General features: G+C 43.4%; 1 protein-coding gene across 4 annotated transcripts in view; it reads left to right on the forward strand.

The window, feature by feature from the left end:
* The window catches only part of SEC14L5 (SEC14 like lipid binding 5), a 39336-nt gene extending 19971 nt beyond the window's left edge, over nt 1-19365 (forward strand). For all 4 annotated transcript variants that reach the window (XM_038186889.2, XM_038186890.2, XM_038186888.2 and 1 more), the window contains 12 exons: nt 941-1069; nt 1743-1962; nt 3767-3879; nt 8743-8932; nt 9580-9668; nt 10222-10292; nt 10985-11156; nt 11791-11925; nt 12325-12462; nt 12572-12817; nt 13242-13420; nt 14395-19365. In XM_038186889.2, the coding sequence (XP_038042817.2) occupies nt 941-1069; nt 1743-1962; nt 3767-3879; nt 8743-8932; nt 9580-9668; nt 10222-10292; nt 10985-11156; nt 11791-11925; nt 12325-12462; nt 12572-12817; nt 13242-13420; nt 14395-14500 (1788 nt within the window). In that variant the 3' untranslated portion in view covers nt 14501-19365. The remainder of the gene's footprint in view (nt 1-940; nt 1070-1742; nt 1963-3766; nt 3880-8742; nt 8933-9579; nt 9669-10221; nt 10293-10984; nt 11157-11790; nt 11926-12324; nt 12463-12571; nt 12818-13241; nt 13421-14394) is intronic.
* Nucleotides 19366-19713: the final 348 nt, after the last annotated feature.

Consider the following 19713-nt stretch of genomic DNA (forward strand, 5'->3'; position numbering starts at 1 on the left):
TTGGGAGTAAGCAAAACTTGTAAGTAGCTTCTGTTTCAAGCAAGACAAATAATTTAGACAATAATTTAGTGCTCAGACACTCACACTTGCTGATTTTGGCTGTGTTGCCTCCGGCTTGAGTCCCTCGGAAGGAAACGTTAACAGCTGGGCTTTGAGGGGAGTGCTTTCCTGGAACAGAGCAGGAGCTAGCTGTCTGCATCCTCAAGATGGTTCTCTGCTCTATTTTTACCAGTTCCCTTTTCCCTGCCAGAATGCACCGGAAGCAGGTTTATTCTCATCTTTCCTTTTCTGCAATGCTCTCTCAGGCAACTTGTAGAAATTTGATCCTTCTCTTGCAGCTGCTTAGTATTTTTCCCTGGAGGATTTGTCCTTTATAGAGCTCACTGTATATTTAAGAGTGGACTGGATATTTTTTTCATGCCAGTTTGTGAACAGCAGCACCTACAGAGAAGAGGGCCCCTCAGAAAAGGGTTAAGTTTAGAAGTCTACAATTTTGTAGATTGTAACCATATGGAGGGGTAACCCAGGGGAAGGGGAACATTGAACGGACAGTGGAACTCCCAAGTCTGCCATGCGTGTTTTGGGGAGTAAAACTGACTTTCAGTGGCTGAGTTCCCAGTCCAAAACCAGAAAAAAAAAAATATTTTTATATATATAGCTGTTTTAGTAGAGCTTCCGCTAGTAATGTTACTGTTCAGGTGTGCTGGGTTTTAAGGTTGTTTTCCTTGTGTGTGTGAAGACCACTTCTCTAACCGCAAAAGTTCACAAGTCCAGTTCATGACCTGTTTCTGTTACACTGGAAGAATTAGACTGTTAGATGTGGCTCTGTCAGTGCCCTGTAGGAAGATTATTAAACAGCTTATCCATTGCTGGGGCAATGGCCCTGCCATAACGTGAGGTACCTGCTGCCATCCAACCCTGCGTATGTCTTTGGGTTTAGGTTCACCCTGAGAATGAAGAGTGGACTTGCTTTGAACAGTCTGCATCTCTCGACATCAAGTCATTTTTTGGCTTTGAAAGCACAGTGGAAAAAATTGCCATGAAACAGTACACTTCAAACATCAAGAGGGTAAGACCGGCTTCCCTTTGTGCTATTTAAAAAAAAAAAAAAAAAGCCTGCTTTGTGTGCCTCAGTTTTCTTTTCTGTAAAATAGACCTGCTGTAGTTTTATATCCTCGCTTATGTCTCAGAAATTGCTCAGTAGAACAAGCAAAGAAAAAAGCAGTGTGTGGTGAGCAAAAACAATCTGTTCACTGAAATGTTTCTGTGCAGGAGAAGGAGCAGGCTGTGCCAGAGGAGGATTGCTGTGGATGCTGTGGTGCCAGGCTCCTCAGACACTGAGGACACTGTTCTCATGCAGGAAGAGAAAGTTCTGGGTGAAAGTCAGCACACTGCCTCTCCAGCCTCTTGTGGGAGAGGTACTTTCTTTTGGTAGCTTTCCCCTGGGCTGCAGAGGAACGGTGTGGCTGGCTGATAGTTAGGTAGTAGGAAAACAGGATAAAAATGTCATAAAGGTGGTTGCATCCACAGCATTGCAGTGTGCCTGGCCAGTACTGTAATTCACTGTTTGTACGGTGCTTTCATGCTGAAATTTCTCCAACAGGGTCATGCAGGTGGGGGGAGACGACACTTTCCATTCTGTTTACCACCATTAGTCATCTAGCCTGAGGAAGACCCCACTGCACCTTGCTGGTTTTGAGGAGATGGGGCATTTTCCCTAATGTGAGCTTTTTCCCTTTCAGGGCAAGGAGGTGATTGAACATTACCTGAAGGAGCTGATCTCCCAAGGGATCACGTTCATCCCTCGCTGGACACCTCCTGCTGTGTGCGGACAGGCGGCTGAGCAAGCACCAGCAGTTGGACACGATGCCGATGCTGTGCCCGTTGAGGCTGGAGCTCGGGGAACTACCAAAGAGCAAACTGGCAGCTCCTGCCCTCCAGCAGAGGCTGTCAGCCCCGATGGTATGCAGTGTCCTGGCAGGAGCAGCTGCTGGCGATCTAAATGCCTCGAGCATCACTGACTAATGAGTTTATTTTTATTTTTATTTTCTTGGCATGAGACTTTTCTTCTGGGTTGCTGGTGGGGAGGAGAGAAAGTTATTTTCTTTCTTCAAGAAAATAACAAACAATTGAGTTGTGTTTTTTTTTTTTTTTGCCTCCCAGACTGAAAAGCCAAGAAAAACTGTATAGGCAGTACGGGTATTTTTTGAGTTCAGAAAAAAAATCAGCTTGGTCTGATCTTGAAAACATTTTATACTTTAAATTGGAGAAATGTAAAGGTATCATGAGTACAGTGTAAGTGACTTTGTAGTTAAATACTTTGGCTGTTTCAAAATGAATGTTTTTGAGGGTTGGTTTTTGTTGTTTTTCTCCCCATATTAATCCAAGACAAATGCATGGAATGATATTGCCTAACTCATTTCTCACCCAAAATGTCTGAAACAAACTTTATCGCCAAATCAACACACAAAAAGATATCTTCTAAACTAAAGAAGGTTCTTCTCTGACAGAAAAAGGAGAGCCTTTTGATTCAGATTGGTGATATTGGAAATAGTTGTTATTTCTCAGAAGCAGACAGCACTTCTTTAGCTGAAGGTAACTCAGAGAAAAAGCTTGGCATTTGGACCTTCCAGGGCTCTAGTCTCACTGGGCCTTCTCTTGTGACTTCTCTCTACTGGAATTCCTCTGTAAACCAGATACAAATCCATAGGGAAGCTGACTACGAGAAATGCTTCTGTGCTTTGAGATTAAAGTTAATCTAAGAGTGGCAGATCCTGTCTAGCAGAAGAGGAACGTAGCTCTATTTCTGCTTTAATCACTTCACGAACTTGAATATACTTCCCTGCGTCTGCTCCTCAGCTTGCTAGCTCTGTGGATTCTGTGGGGGTGTGTAGTACTTACCAAGTATAATTTCTGTGTTATCAGTCAGAAGCAGCGTATCCTGTGGGTGTCCAGTCCTTATTCTGCACGTAATGGTATCTGCCAGAAAAAAAAGAACAAAACCAAAAAATCCTGCACGAGGCAGAACTAGCTCTGCCATCCTCCTTCCAGCCCTTCTCATGTGCTTGCATGCCTCCAGCACAGCCACTGGCCTGTGCTGCTCCCTTTTGGGTGCCATCTTGTCCTTCCTGGCATCTGCACATACAAGCCTTATCTGCACTTATAAGCCTTGGACAGCACATCTGTGGCTATCGCTGAATGCTGGCAGGCTCAAAGCCCTTGTCCTTTGTCTCTCTGAGCTGGAGGAACCTTGAGCTGCTGGTACGCACTGGGCATCCTCATGCCAAAAACCACCCTTGCTGTTGGAAATGTTAATATTATTCTCCCTTTCCCTCTGGTGTCCATAAGCAGAATAACATTTCAGTTTTCAGATAGCTGCCTTTTAGCCTCTTGTCGTTGAAACTGTGAGTGAGATCTTTAGGACACAAGGAGATTTAAGTACCCAGGCCTTGGAGTGTTTAATGAGATGAGTGCCAGAGCTCACAATATTTCTGTAAAAGCTCCTGCTGGAGTAGTCAGGGTTGAATGAAATCAGTGTTCTGAGAGACAAGTGGAGCGATCTGGCTTTGATTCCTCACACACCGTCTGTGTCCTTATGCCCTGATCACCATGAGACTCGCTTGCTTGCTTCCCTCAGGCAGCTGAAATGAGGGCATTCGTGCTTTTCCGGTGCAAGTCATAAGCAACCTGATGTGTAGAAATAACTGCCTATCTCCTTTTTGGCTATGCCAAGTCTCCTCTGAATTGCTCTTTTTTCTTTCTCCAGCTGACAAATTGGATGCTGATTACATTGAGCGGTATCTGGGCCAGCTGACTCCAATGCAAGAGAGTTGCTTGATCCGTCTTCGTCAGTGGCTTCAAGAAACGCACAAAGGCAAGGTGGGTGGATAGAGCAGGGAGCACCCCTTCGGAAGCCTGAATGCAGTTGTTCTTATAGCTTGTTTTGCCTTCAAGGCCTACAGTAAAACTCAGGGTCATGGATAATCCATGTGTTGAGACTTGACTGTTTTGGCAAGGTTGAGTAAAAGGCATGGGTGGAGAACAGCCTGTGTGATCTCGCAGCAGGATCCAGCAGCATCATGAACTACAGCTGTACAGCTGCAGTGCTGTCAGTACTGCAAAGGCTGCACTGTGCTATCAGAGCACGGTGGCTCAGCCATGTATGTGAGTAGGCACTGATCAGGGCTTGGTTGTCCAGACCGGCCGGTGTGGGTGCATCGCATCCCCAGGCCCTGCAGGGTGGAGTGGGAGATGCGGCTAGCTGTGCTGATCGTGCAGCCCCTCTCCCTTCGTCCTCAGATGCTGATCAGTGAGGCAGCTGGTAACACCTAGCTCTGTTACTGCGTGTCAGCAGTCTGCTCTGCGTGTTGTGTCAGGCAGGTTGTGTCAGCTTGTACAGCCAGGGGCTGAATTCTTCTGAGCAGAATTCGTTCTGATCTTGTTTTAATCTCCTCTATCAAAATGTACGATTTCAAAACCACACGGAATTCAGGACGCAGAGACCATCTCACCTTGTGGTGTGAGGTATGTTATGTAAGCCTCTAAAACAGAGGAGCTGAGGTCACTGGATTGAGGTGTGTACAGCTAGAGTTGGCCACCTAGTATAGGTGAAAACTAGTTTTTACCTGAAAAAAGCAGCATGGCTATTGTAGGGTGGATGCATCTCTGCTGCAGCTGTAATGTTCAGCAGCTGCTTGGGCTCCTCTCAATCAAAGGGGGGTCCCTGTATTGGACAAGACAATAAGGGGCATGTGGCTGAGAAAAGACCTGGAGCAGCTCGAATGTCTTTAGAGGGGCGTAACCACAGATTTTACTGATGCAGAGAGATTGTGTGGTAAGGAAGAAAGGACCAAGAATAGCAACAGAGTAATTGGGTGGGCAGAGTAGATAATGAGCCCATAGGAAAAGGGGAAAACAGAAAAAGGATAGTTGGAGCAAGTGACCCCCCTTAAAAATGGAGTACAGCTAGATGAGATTTCAGTAGTAACAGCTTCCTGGCCTAGAGGATAACTACTCAGTCAGTCACACAGAATGGGTTAGGTGCCACTCTGCATTCATGGGCTTTGGAAGACTTTATTTTTTCAAATTGGCCTTTCCAAGAGAAGCAATTGTTTACAAGGAGCTTTGCCAGCACTTTCTGAATGCTTTGCTGTGTCTTTCTCAAAGCAAAGAGAGCATATTTCATCTGAGTATGGGGAATTTAAGCATGATATTAAGGCCCTGTTTTCTTTTGAAAAGACTCCTGTCTCTCACCCACGTAGAAAATAAAAAAAAAAAAAAAAATGTTGAATCCAGTGTGCCACAAAATCCCTTTGTGTGAGCGTGCTTATGGGTTTCGTTGGTACCTGTGAATGGAAAAACAGTTTAACCAAAAGACAGAAGAGAAGAACAGTTGAGGTAGTGTGAAAGTCTGGGTATCTGACAGTCTCCAGGGACTAGCAGTGCTGTTCAGTCTGTGAGAGCTGATACATTCAGAACACCAAGCACCTGTCAAATCTAAGGCTGCTGGTATATGGCAGCATCAACAGCAGGTTGTATAACTTGGGCCATGTCCAGGAGACTGGTGGTTGATATCATCAGACAAAGACTATGGGAATGAATGTATAGATATGTATGTGTGTATATACACACACAGAAGAGCAAAGGACCCCTTAAGGGACTGTCTGAACACCTACCTGCAAGCTGGTAGCACGTTGATAGGATGCTCTGCCTCTCAGTAAACAGCTGGGGTTGGTGTCCCAACCAGCCAGGTAACTGCGAGTGTCTGAGTGATCTGCGTGAATTATCATCTGCTAATAACAACTGTAATTAACTACTGCTCTACTAAATATTGGTTGTGATCTGTGTCTCCCCCCGATTCAACCTGCTGTCAGATGAAAGGGAATTGGCAACAAGCAGACACAAAACAAAGGGCAGGGATCCCCAGGCATAGCTGTGCTCTGAAATATAGGACACGTTTTTTCAGGTCTACAGTGACCTGTCTAGTAAAACAGCATGGACTTCTGTGTGATTGGTAGGAGATATCTCAGCTATTGGGTATCCAGCTGAAAATGAGCCGTAGATGAGAGCAACTGTGAGACTTTATCCATGCCTGTGATCTAAAAGGGTCTCGGTTTCAAATGGACAAAGCATGTTCTAAATGTTTGCCTGTTCTGTTCTGTGGGTGGTTTTTTCCCCTCTTAGAGGCTGAGGAATGGAAGCTGGAAAAGGTAAAGCGACAGCACATGAGTAAAGTGAAACAATAGCCTCTTGGGGAGCTTGGAGCTCCATGAGCTGCACAAGCTCTTGTTCCTCCTGACAGCTGCTTGTTGAGTTCGGTACCTCAGCAAGGTACAGCTGATTGCTGAGTGCTCTTTGTGACAGCTGGCAGCTGCCTTGTACCCTTTGTGTAGGCTTTGTTCCCCACGAGGTCTTGAACAAGTGGGAAGGATCCTGCTGGCTATTTGTGCTTTTTCTTAAACCCCCTTCCTGCTCACCTGTGTGCTTCTCTTAAATCACAGATTGCCTGTTAGAATAATACAGAATCAGGAGCTCGTCCTACATCATTTGCAGTTTCTGTGGAGAGGCTGTTATCATGCTGTTACATCCTGTTTTTTTAATTCAGAGCAGAGATTTCCTTACTGCTCTATCAAAAAGTATTTGTAGATCTCCTGTTTCTTGGAAGCTGTCTATTCTTATTTTTGTCCTCTTCTTTTTATTTCACTATCTGGATCCTTGTCCCTTCCCATAATCAGATTTATCATTGCTCTAAAAAAAAATCTGAATATTTGAAGAGACAATCTTCAAATAGTGTTAAAAATGCAATTACTTAAAGCTATTAATGAATAGCTTTGTGCCATATGGATCAGTATGTACAAATTTGCTGGTAAGTAGAACAACAGGCTGAAATTAAAACTTTGTTTTCTTGCAGGTGGGAGTTGCTGCTTTGGTTGGCCAAAGATAATTAAGAGACTAATTCTATCATGAGTAGGCTAAGTCCCCTCAGAGATCCCTACCTCTGGTCCATAAGTGCTGAATTTGCCTCTTACCTGTAGTTATGTGCAGACTGGGTTTGAAAACCATTGAAAGTAAGAAACCTGTGTAACTGCCAACCCTTCTCCCTCCTCTTATAGGATATGCAGGACTGTTACAGAAGGGTTTTTTTTGTTGTCTTGTGAGTAATGGCTTTCTCTGAACAGCAGAAATGCAAATGTCAATTATCCAAGGAAAATTCTGCTGTCTTTAATTTTACGATGATGCAGAAAATTTGTGGGATGTTCTTCTAAATACATCTGAGATCCTATTTGGAAAAGCTGCCCCTTTTCTCTCGATGACATACAAATTGCAGTTTTGCAAAGTGTTTGAAATAGAGCATTGTGCTGAACAGCATTCATCATAGAATCATTCAAATTGGGAAAGACCACTAAGACTGCCTAGTCCAACCTCTGACCTGGTACTGACAAGTCCTCCGCTGAGCTCCCATCTCCTCTTCCAGGCTTGGCTCTAGGCTGCCTGAGCTCTACCCACCTTTATATGGAATCAGTTCGTAGTAACCCTTGCAGCTTCATATCAGCCTGTGAAACGCTGCTGGCAGCTTTGCTTTCTTCTTTGCTCTCTGTTTTCATGAGCCTGTCAGTGAGCAAACAAAAGAGCTTTGACTCCTGAACGCACGCTTTTTTGTGTTACAGCAGGGCTCAGATGGCTGGCATTGTGCTAAGCACGGTACAGACGCTCCGGAGACTATTCTAGCCCTACAGAACTTAAATTTTTAATGGAAACTTGATGTAGCAAATGAGGCCAAATACTTTTGGGGGAGTTGGGGTGAAGGGACTGAGAAGAGAAATCAACAGTACATGCAACTAGAATCCATCTGCTTTCACACCTGACAAGCTTTTAGTCAGATTTGGCAATTTTCTGAGATCCATTAATTATTGTTATACTGCCTGCTACCTAGTGGTACTGCCTGGTTTCCTTTTGATTTTCAGCTAAGGGAAAAGGATAAGGGATTTGGAAGGAGGTTGGAATAATCCATTCTGCAGCTGTGGTTTGGGAAGGGTTTTGTGCCTGTGGTGCTAGAATTACTGACCGAATGTGTTGGGATGAGTAACTGGGAGGGGGTATATTGTGACTTTGGGTGATTTGTTTCTTTTGGTAAGAGTTAGTGAAATGGGATGGGGTGAGCCTGTGGAAGGAGTCGAAAGCTTTTCTGTTCAAACAATACCAGCAGCAAAGCAGAGGAGAGGCCTGAAATGTGGTGCTAGTGGGTGATCGCTGGAAGACTGTACAGTGGTGACCCACCTCCAAACAGCACATGCTTAATTTGGTTAGTGTGTTACCTACAAATGCTCTTCACCCTTTGCTAATTTGTCCCACGGGAAGGTAAGCTTGCAGCTGTATTACTTCCATTCAGTGTTTTGTTTGTCCTTGTGGACGGTTAGCTGAGGGAAACTTTAGCCAGCCCAGAGTTTGCTGGGGCTTCTGGCCATCAGCTCGCTTAGTGCAGGGGATTCTCACAGGCTGTGTGTGCGCATGTGCAATGCTCTGATAAAATAATAAGCCCATCTCTGTCAAAGGGACATGAATACTATGATTCTATGAATTAGTTACTGCTTTCATGCTCCTATCACTATCTGCTGCATTGGGTTGGATTAGGGAGGGAGAAGGAAAGTATTTTTGATCTTTGTCTTAAAACTGGTGCGTGCTCTACAGGCTTCATGGAGCAGTGGTACAAGTCCTGATCCTTACAATTCTCTTTTCTCTCAGATCCCCAAAGATGAACATATCCTTCGATTTCTACGGGCTCGTGACTTCAACATTGACAAAGCTCGAGAAATGCTCTGTCAGTCACTGTCCTGGAGAAAGCAATACCAGGTGGATTACATCCTACAGTCCTGGAGGCCCCCAGCCCTCCTAGATGAATACTACACTGGAGGATGGCATTATCAAGACAGAGGTTTGAAGCTACCACTTACACTGATTCTATAGTGTGGCTGCATTATGAGACCTTATAAGTAACCTGTCTGTTTTTGGAGAAGATTGTATTGATGCTTTAAACATTAACAAAGGAGTTGTAACATCTGTAAAAAGCCATTCTCTATTGCTGTAGTTACCTTACTTTCTGTGCACAAATCAGGCAGACTAGAACTAGTGCAAAGCAGCATCTCCTTGATAGGATGGCATTTTGGATGTGATTTTTATCCTGTTGAAATATTTAATGTGGCATTTGTAAAAGGTACTAGAGTGACAGCCTGGGAGACTACATGGCTCTGTCTGCAGTGGAAGCTTCTCCTCCTGTGCTTGATGTGAGGGCAGATTCTAGCTCTAGACAGTCTGGCTGTGTTGCTCTTTGGCCTCACTAAATTGAGAATACCAATGACCAAAACCAAAAACAGTGTCTTATCACTCAGGACACTCTCTGCCTAGTCAATGGTCCTAGCAGCTCATTAAACAGTTCGTCTCACAGGGACATGACATACATGCTCACAACAGGCATGTTAGGTTAATCACCCGCATACTGCTTTCCTGCATGCGCTGAAGACCTTTACATCCCTGGGCATTTCAAGTTCAGTTATTGTTTTTAAACCCTTGTTTGTTTTGAAGATGGACGACCACTTTACATTCTTCGGCTTGGCCAGATGGACACAAAGGGTTTGGTGAAAGCCCTGGGAGAAGAATCACTGCTGCGACATGTAAGATCTACATTAATTTCTCACTTGAGGACCTGTATTTCTCTTGGGGTGTTTAGAAGTCTTGCTGTAGTGCAGCAGCAATCTACCTGCTTGATACATGTGATCACTGTGTTTTGTGGCTGACAAACCAAAGTTATGCCTTTGGCTTAGTGTCTTTGGCATGGCCTAGCTTCTCTGTCTTCCTGTGGATACAGAAGTTAATTTTTTATAATCATACGAATGGGACAGGAGGATGTCTCTGATAGTTTGCAGTTCAACAGTAGCTTTCCATGGCCATTTTCCATGCAGCTCAGCTAATAACATTTGACCCTGAGGCTCTTATACTTCACTGTAGATTGTCAACATCTCTACCTTGTATGTCCAGCATAACTTTTCAGTAAAGAAGCTTTTTTTTTTTTTTAATTCCAAACACATAGAGACTTACTGTTTTGCACACTGTAAGTTCTCAAACTGGTATATTTCTGGGGTGCGTATTTTTAAAGGTTTTTGGGTTTCTCCTTTCTTCCTCAGTCACATTCAGGCTAATCCCAGTCTATACTGTCTTTAATTTCAGGTTTTGTCAATTAATGAGGAAGGACAAAAGAGGTGTGAGGAAAACACCAACCTATTTGGCCGGCCCATCACGTTAGTATAGTCAGTTTTCTTGTATCCTTACCGAGTTGGAATGAATGTAGTGAAGATGATGATTCTGTGAAGGTTTAAGATGACGTTCTTAGGTTTAAACTGCAGAGAGCAGTGTTGTGCGTGTCTTACAGGCTGTTCTTGTTTGGGCTTTGGGGTATCTTGTATAGCAGACTTAAATGTAGATAAATTCTACAGCTTCATATGAAAACAAGTATTGCTTCTTCCTTATGTTTTTTTTTTCCTGTCCTCCTTCAGATTAATTTAACCTTGCTATAGTAGTGATTTTAATCCAGAACCTTAAAATATACTTTTTAATATATATATATATATATATATTTTTTTTTTTTTTTAGCAATTTGTCTGTATACCTTCACTGTTCCACACTGATAGCTTTTACCTTCAGGATTGAATGTCTGTTTTATCTTCTTTATTTTGGATCCAGTGTACTGAAAGCTCACTGGATTCAGGCTGTCTGCTGCCTGAGTAGAGATCTACTCTTTATTGGAACTGCTTGCTTCCCTCATTTAGCCAATGAGGGAAATCTTCAAAAAAAAAAAATTTAAATTAAAAAAAAATCTCAGCTGCCTTTAGATCTTGCTAGAGCCACAATGTTACTGAAAAGTTTTGTGGCTCTTAAGCAGCCACTGTGTAAGAAAGATTCTGACTGGTCTTTTTCTTCATGTTTATTTTAGATCCTGGACATGTCTGGTGGACTTAGAAGGCCTAAATATGCGGCATCTCTGGCGGCCTGGAGTTAAAGCCCTGCTTCGAATCATTGAGGTTGTAGAGGACAACTACCCCGAAACTCTGGGCAGACTCCTGATAGTGCGAGCACCCAGGGTCTTTCCTGTACTCTGGACTCTGGTGAGTGAAATCTGGACTGCAGGATCATAAGCAGGCGTACACGTACAAATAGCAATCATCCAGTCATTGTGAATTCCCCTTATTCAAAGGGTTAGGGAGTGGAAAAAGGTACAAGCTTCCAAGCAGCTTGTACCTGATCTGAAGAGGCCACAGCTTTGCTACAGAGCAGGCTGTGTATTTGATCCTATGGTTGTCATTCTACCAGGGCAGGACTTGGGACCCAAACTGTTCATCCTGGTGCAGTAGTGGTAACCTGTGTTGGGTGGGTTATCATGTTCATGTGAACATTTTAATCTTATGTAGGAGAATACTGAAGAGAAAAGTAATGAATATGGTTCTTCCTAGTGCTTGCTGACAGTTATAGCAATGTAAGAATGTGCTTGATAAGTTTCTTGTGAGGTTAGTGTGTTACGTGATGACTGCAAACTTATTTCATCTGAAGCAGAAAATGTCAGGGGATATAGCATTTTATTTGTTATCCATTACTTTGGGAGAGCACTTCAGGGTTGCAGAGCTCCACCCTGCTGCTGGCCTGCGTTCCTGCTGATGAGGCCTTCCAGTTTTCTAGTTTGTATCTCAACATTACCTCTAACTTCACTTGGTGACAGTGATGTCCTCTGTCTGCTTACTGCAGGTCAGTCCCTTTATCAATGAGAACACAAGGCAGAAGTTCCTTATTTACAGTGGGAATAACTACCAGGGTCCAGGAGGGCTGGTAGATTATGTTGACAAAGAGGTGATCCCGGATTTCCTGGGAGGAGACTGCATGGTGAGTTTTCCTTCCTGTTGTGCAGGTGAAATCTGCAATGGTCAAGCTCCCTTAAATCCCCTCTTCCTACACACACATCCCACCAGCCTCCTGCTTCCTTCTGAAAGACTGTTGAATTTCTGTTCTGGTTGGGGTAGCACCGCTCTGGTTACCACAAACCATTGTACAGGTAACTTTTTCAGTAAAGTGACTTGTAAGTTTTTCAGTTTCTCTAAGACTGATTAGAGAAATGATCGTAGTTCGAGTAAAACTTAGCCCCACTGTGAAACCTTATATGAAGTTGAGGTGCCTATCCTCAGTGTCCAACAGCTGGCAAGAGTTCAGATGACTCAGTACTTTAACCCCTGGATTAATATGAACCCTCTTATTTGTGTGTGTGTCTCTCTCTCTCTCTCCTAGTGTACTGTTCCAGAAGGTGGGCTCGTTCCTAAGTCACTTTATCAAACAGATGAAGAGACAGAAAATGCAGATCACATCCGGTTATGGACAGAAACTATCTATCATTCTGCGAGCGTCCTCAGAGGAGCTCCACATGAGGTACAAACCTTTGTAGGGAAAAAGCGTGTTTGTAGAGCGGGGAGGAAGATGCTGACTGCCATCTGAATGCCTGATGTTTTACTACGTGCTTGTTGTATTTCCTTTTTAGATAGTCGTGGAGATTTTGGAAGGGGAATCTGTGATCACTTGGGACTTTGACATCCTGAAGGGAGACGTGGTGTTCAGCCTCTTCCACTCCAAACGAGCTCCTGAAACAAGTCATAAAGAAGCCACGTTACCAAGTACCTCTACTGCTGGGGACAACGTGCAGCTCATTGATAAGACGTGGGTCCTTGGCGTGGATTACAGTCGTATGGAATCTCCGCTGGTTTGTCGGGAAGGAGAGAGCATCCAGGTCAGATGTGTTTGGGCCCTGGCATGGGTCTTACAATCCTAGTATGCTCCAAAATGATCTGGTGGTGGGGAGGGGAAGGAATCGATGGGATGGGAAATCATGTCTAGCTTGGAAGCGGTTGCTGTGGTAATCATTCTCTGAATTCCCTGTGAAAATGACTACTACGGCGGTTCTAGTTTAGACTGAGCCATTGGAAAGAGATTCCATAAGCTGTGATAAAAAGCTAATTGAAGATAACATTAAAAATGAAAAAGAAAAAAGCATACCTAGGATTACAGAGCTGTGGCTGAGGTATGTAAAATGAATTGAATGATGTACGCTCCTCCAGGCAGTAAGCTCAGTAGTTTCTTTTGACTTTTGTCAAGTCATTCAGTTATTTCATAAGATGCCTGGTAATCACTTGGGAGTGCTCTTTTCCTTCCAGGGATCTCACGTGACTCGTTGGCCTGGCTTTTACATTCTCCAGTGGAAAATGCATGGTCCTCTGCCCTGTTCCGGCACTAGCCTCCCTCGGGTGGATGATGTTCTTGCCTCTCTGCAAGTTTCCAGTCATAAGTGCAAGCTTATATACTACTATGAAGTGCTTGCATCCAAGGACTTCAGGTAGGTTTACATGTGTGTGTTACTGTACAACTTGCAATAGAGAAAGCCCTATGAGAGGACTTCAGTTCTTGATTACAGCTACTCGAAGTGTGAGGGAGGTGTTTGGCTGATTAACTTTTTGATATTAGTTGGGAACGTTCTGAGAAGTTACTTTTTGAGTAACTTAACTATGTCATTCATATCTCATTTGGCATTTGACAAAGATGTCTGTTGTGACTTGAAGCGTGCTTTCTCAATAAGTGTGTACATCAACCTCTGCAGGGTAGCCTCTATTCTCCTTTAATGCAAAAAGTACTTCTCAGATCAGCCAGTAATTTGAATACTTCACAAGTACTTTCCTAGGAGCCGGAGGAAGGGCTAGGTAGACCAGGCTTGCAGATGAGCAGGTCCCCTTGAGAATGTGGCCTGGCCAGACCCTGTTGACTCAGAGTAGCAGAAAATTCCTGACTCCAGTCACTCAAACCTGCTCCTCCTTGCCCTACCTGCATAAACTGTGTTGGAAACTGTCTTCAGATCCTGCCAACACAGCCTCAATTCACCACAGCTGTGACTGCAGACTAAGACTGAATGGTGCTGGAGCTGTGATTCGGATGCTTAGCAGACTGGAGGTCCCAGGTTGGCTGCAGTGGCTGCATTCACTGAGCTGTGCTGTGTTTGGAATGCTCTCTCATTTTCCTTTCTGCTCAGCACCTGTGTGTGCAGCCCTACAGAGAGACCAGATGCATTGTACTCCGATGTTTACTGCAAGAAGCAAGTCGTAATGCCTTTTGCTAGCAAAAAGATGTCTGTGATAACTTTTCCTTGTGACACAGAGGAACCTTGAGATTCTTAGAGACCACAATGAAAATGATGGGACAAAATAAAATACTTTTGTAAGCGTTGTAGAGAGCAGGTTGATCTCCTGTCAGATGTATAAAGTTATCCATGAAATAGCTGCCTGCCTTAACAAGCACATCTGTTTTGTCCCATCCCAGGGGATCCATGTCAAGCCTGGAATCTTGCAACAGCGGGTTTTCCCAGCTGAGTGGAGCCACGACATCTTCGAACCAGTCCCAGAGCAGCTCCCATCTTTCCAGATAGCAAGGACAAGGCTACGCCACAAGGAAAAACCACTCAGGGCTTCCTGGCTGCCCCAGAGCTGCTCTGTGCACCAAACCAAAGAGCCTGCAGGGGCTGAGCCTTGAGGCAGTCGTTCGTGTGATCACAGGCAGCAGCTGCTGGACAGCGAGTGACTTCTGGGAGCTGTTCTCGACAAAGACTTAGCACTCACATGGCAGGTGTAGTACTTCTGGATCGGATGCCTACTTCTCCAGTAGTCTTTTTCATAGATCGTGTTTTTGGATGAATGTCAGTTTGCATGAACCCACGTTATTACTGAACTCTAAAGGGCTCTTTCCAATCAGTCCTTTTCCTGTGTGTGGTAGAGGAGACTGATGTTGCCTTATCTGATTGATCTGTAGGACTAGATTATTCACGTGTAGCAAAATTAATCTAGTTTTCTGGGTGCCCAGGGTACCACTGACCCATCAGAGGGTAAAGCGGGCATTTCAGGTGCAGGGACTTGAAGCAAACTGTAAATACCTTAATACAGATAGGATATTTTAGAAACTAGTTCCAGGTCAAACCTAAAACCTCTTCCGATCTGACAGGATGCTATTAGGAAATGTGTTGGATTTTTTTAACCCACTGAGACACAAAAATCAAAACTGTTTTCTAGAAAGTATAGGCAGAGAACCTGCCTCAAGTAAGCAGTATCTTTCTTAAAGATAGACTATTTATCCTTTCTCCTCAGGTTTACAAGCAATAATAGGTAGATCTGACCCATCTCATCAGAGTAGATGGGAACTGAATCAAATTATAAAGGGCTAAGAAAAGCAATATTTTATTTCCTGAAGGCACAAAGTTTTATGGCAGTATTAAAGAAGTCTTTATAATGTGAGCTAACTTGAAAACTTCAGAAGAAAAGCATGTATGTATTTAAGCACTTACTGAAACATATTTATTCAAATACTAGCTTATTTTAAGTTAATTTTTAACTTATTTATAATTTGAAAAGTGAGTATTTATTAAATCCAATCACTTTTTTTAGTGAGACAAACTCCCTTTTAGAAAGGAATTACTGATTGTCTTCACTCCCAAGAATCTTTCTACTTCTAATTTTTGTGACTGCCGGATATTCTTGTGTAAAGGGCTGTATCATACATCGCACTAGGGATAAGGGCTGTGTCATCTTTTCCTGCAAGGTCAAGTTACAGCCCAAAGCTTTTGGGGCTCTATGTGGATGTTTCCTAGGATTAAGAAGTGATTATTGCATTACATTTGCGAGTTGTGAGAAGATGGTGCATCTTCATGACAGTCATGACATGCCAAAACTACAGTGTTTGTCAGAAACCTCAACTGATTATGCTAGAGAACAGACACAGAAAAGGTGCTGGTGATGGATTTATCGGGGTGGATAGCAGAGAAGTTGTGTTTTTGTTTAGGCAGAAAAAAAAGTGTCAAATACTGAGTTGCACTTAGGCGATATTTGCAATTAGCAGACACGTGGGACTTGTGATGCTGACCGATGTCTGCTCTGGGATCCAGCAGTGCTGTGCAGAGACCCCATCCCTACCAGCTGGAGGTGACCGCTGCACGGATCGCTCAGGCTGGCCTGAACTAAATGTGTGTCCAGCTCCAAAGCTGGGCAACAGTGCAGATGGTTGTGGGGCTGGGGCAGGATTGAAGCCCAACTTGCAGTGGAGGTGTAGTTTCTTTGCCAGCACAGCCATTCAAGTATCCATGACCATGCTACCCAGTACAATCCTGTCTCTTTTCCCCTCTCACCAAGCTTATATTGAGGTTGATAAATGTGTGCAGGTAAGGAGAACATATATGTAAAGTAATTCCTTCTAATCCTGCTTCTTTATTTAATTGCTGGTTTTGAAGCACCAGGCACTGAAAAAGGAGAAAAGCACCCCAATAACTGGAACAAAAGATGAAGTTGATGCGCTTCTGTGAGCTGCTTTTTTTTTTTTTTTAAAGGAACAGAACCGAGGAAATTAGTCCCCCACCTTGCATCTCAGTGTGAAAGTGGAACAGGGAACTTAGTTATGCAGACCCTGGGAAAGTTCTGGTTGCAGGGAATTCCCCAGTTGTTCTGTAGACTTTACCATTTCTCCCAGGTGATCCATTTTTGATATTTCAGCATGCTTGTAGTTTAACACAAATAGGGAGTAGTTCTACCTTTGCTCTGGAAAATCAAGAGTCCTGGAATTCAAATGCATGCGTGTATCCTTAATGTAAAATCCTGCAGAAATAATCTTTTCTGGTGCTAGAAATGCAGTTTCAAACTGGTTCCTAAAGCAGCATGAACAAGCCCAGCCCTTCCTTCCCTGGGCTGTTCCAGGATTTCATCTTTTTATGGCTTGATTCTTACTTGATTTGGTCACGTCCCATGGTGGTAACATTCCTGTTTCTGGTGTTTCCACTGTTTTCCTCTGATTAAGAATCTTTCCCATTGCACTGGGTTCTCTTAATTTTAAAACATGGCCTGTGCTGTTCTCCTCCCACCAGTGAAAGGTTTAGGTGCTTAGCACTTGCTGGGGAGGCATCTAGAACTTGGTGCATTCTGGCAGGTCTCTGAATGAGCCAAGAAGAGATGAGGGGCTGCTCCTGCAGAGAGCTCCCTCCTGCTGGCTCTGTGGACACAAGAAATAGCTTTTCATTTGGTAGTATTGCTCCCGTCCCACGAGAAATTGCTGCACAAATCTGCTTGAGAAGCAGTTTGTGATCTCTCCATTGACAATTTCAAGCAAAAATGCCTGGATTATTTCACCTACCAATTTACTTAGCTAAAAATTGAAATAATCCAATGTGGATTTTTCCTTGTTTTTTTGTTTTTGTTTTTCTCTCCCCGAATGCTATTATAACATCCAGGCTGTAGTTCCCTTCCTTCTGTTATGCCTACTGTGTTGTTTCTGTTTTTCTTTTTTAAACTGGCTTTGTGAATTGCAGTTGCGAGAGAAGCAGATTTTTTCTAAAACTCCTTTTTCTTCTTTTAAAAAAAAAAAAAAAAAAAAAAAAATAACAGCAGGCTTTAGAAAATAAGATGCTCTGTTTCCTTCACAGCAGTCTCTCGTGAGTTTGAGACCAAGAGGAGTTCTGGGCTCTGCTCCCAGTGGCTCCTTGTAATTCCCATGAGCCAGGACCCTGAAAGTGTTCTCCAGCTTTGGGCACTGAGCTGGAGGTGCAGCAAGGACCCCCTGCTCCTCAGCAGCACCCCTGCGGCTGTTCTTCAGTGCAGTCAGCTTGGGCTGTGTTCAGGTAACGAGGTGGGTGCTGAACAATTAAACTCCTCAGTAAATGAGGGCTTTCCCCCGTTTCGGATATTCCATATGCAGAACATAATGCCTACCTCAGAGAGCTGTTGCCATGTGTAACGTGTGATGCAAGGTCTCGAGAGAGACAGCGCTGTAGGTGATGCTGGCACACAGTGCTGTGCCTTCGTTTACAACTAAATATGGCCATATGTGAAACCTCTATTCTTAGCAATTTCCCCAGGCTTGCCCTGCCCTGCTGTTTACTAGCTTCTGTCCCAGTAGGACTAAGGACAGACAGAGCACATAGATCGCGCTAAAGGCAGACATCGTTGTTGTTCAGGGCAAAGCTGAAATACAGTGACTGAGGCGTTTGGGCTAAATGTTTTGGTGTTTCAGGTAGCTTGGTCTTGTGAAAGGACTGCAGGAGACTCTAGTCCAGCAGGATGCAAAAGCAGCGCTGCTGGTTTCTTTACCACTTTGTGCGTGCCAAGGGTGAGGCTGAAAACCGGCACGCCACATGCTTTTACATCGTCAGCAGGAAGGCGCTTAGTGCATGTCCACGTTGTTTCATGGCTTCCTCAGCCCTTGCTTTTGGGGGGCAGAGAGTAATCCTGATTGCCCTGAGGAAATTGAGTTACTGCAGTCGCTTTGGCTGCACAGATGCATTTGCTGCAATTTCAGACGCAGCCTTATTCATGTCAGACTTGTGGTTAGCCAGTTCGGTTGTATCACATTTTTCAGTAATGGGGGAAAAATCAGCCTAATGAGAATTTATAAATTCAAATTTAACTAAATAACTGAAATACTGTTGAGTTTTGCATTCTTTGGTCAGCTCTTTATAGTAAGTGGTACAACCCTCTGGTTCATGCTTTGAGCTTTGGAGAAGGCCTGAATTATTTTTGACATCTTTGGTTCCTTCATTAAAGATTCTGAAAATGCCATAACCTGGTCATCTTAAAGCTGTAACACTGAGAGCAGCTCAGAACTGGTAGGGACTGGTGAGCCCAACTTGACCATTCAGCTCAGGTGTGAAAGCTGTTGGGTATTGACGCGGTAGCAAATTCCAGCTTGTTAGAGGCAGAGAAATCTGGTTTCAAAATATATTTTACTAGCTCGTACTTCTTTAACATCTGAAGCATTTCTACTGTGAGCCAAATAATGGAAGAAGCTGAGCTATTAGACTCTAAGGACTAAAATTGACATGCATTTGTCAGATTCTTGCATGCTATTAGCTTTAACATTCTTCCAGCACTCGATTGTGATGAATCTTATACCTAATTATTTCTCTTTTGGAAGGCTAAATTGGTATTGTGTGACATGCATTGGCTTTTAATGACATTGACATCCATTTCCAAGCTATTAGCTACATAGAAATTAAATGGGCATTAACATTCTTAGCAAGCAGTGTCTTCCTTTCTCTCCCCCTACCTGTCTGTTTTTCTGTACTGAGGTCCTGATTTTTCTCAGCCAACAAAAAAGCGTTCTTGAAGAGCACACTAGCAAAATGCAGAGTGCTTTGTAATGTGTTACCTGACAACAAATCTGATACTAAAAATGTACTTAGTTATCGTATTTGTAGGTTCTGGTAGAAGCTGTACATTTCTGTATGTTGGAAATTAAAAAAAAAAAAAAATCTCAAAAGAACACGTCTAATTATTTGATGAAATTCAACTCTTCAAATCTGAGGTAAATTCTGAAAATTTTAGCACGTGCTACTCTAGTTAAGTACCCACAGAAACAAAGGTAAGTCTTACTTGTATCCAGTTATTTTAAAATTTTAAATAACTAAAATGTTTTTTACTTTTTCCTGTAGAACCACCATTTGTTGTTTACGGTTATACCACAAAGTAAGCCAGTACACGTAATCCTGCAATATAGATAGTTATTGAAAATGAAGAGGGCTCCATGGCTTTGAATGGCCCACTGAGATTAACTGGGCAAGGATCGTTTCTGCCTTCTGCAGCTGAGCATCAAGAATTCCCATTTCAGGCA

Source organism: Anas platyrhynchos, chromosome 15 (genome assembly GCF_047663525.1).
Source record: "Anas platyrhynchos isolate ZD024472 breed Pekin duck chromosome 15, IASCAAS_PekinDuck_T2T, whole genome shotgun sequence".
NCBI classification, from domain to species: domain Eukaryota; kingdom Metazoa; phylum Chordata; class Aves; order Anseriformes; family Anatidae; genus Anas; species Anas platyrhynchos.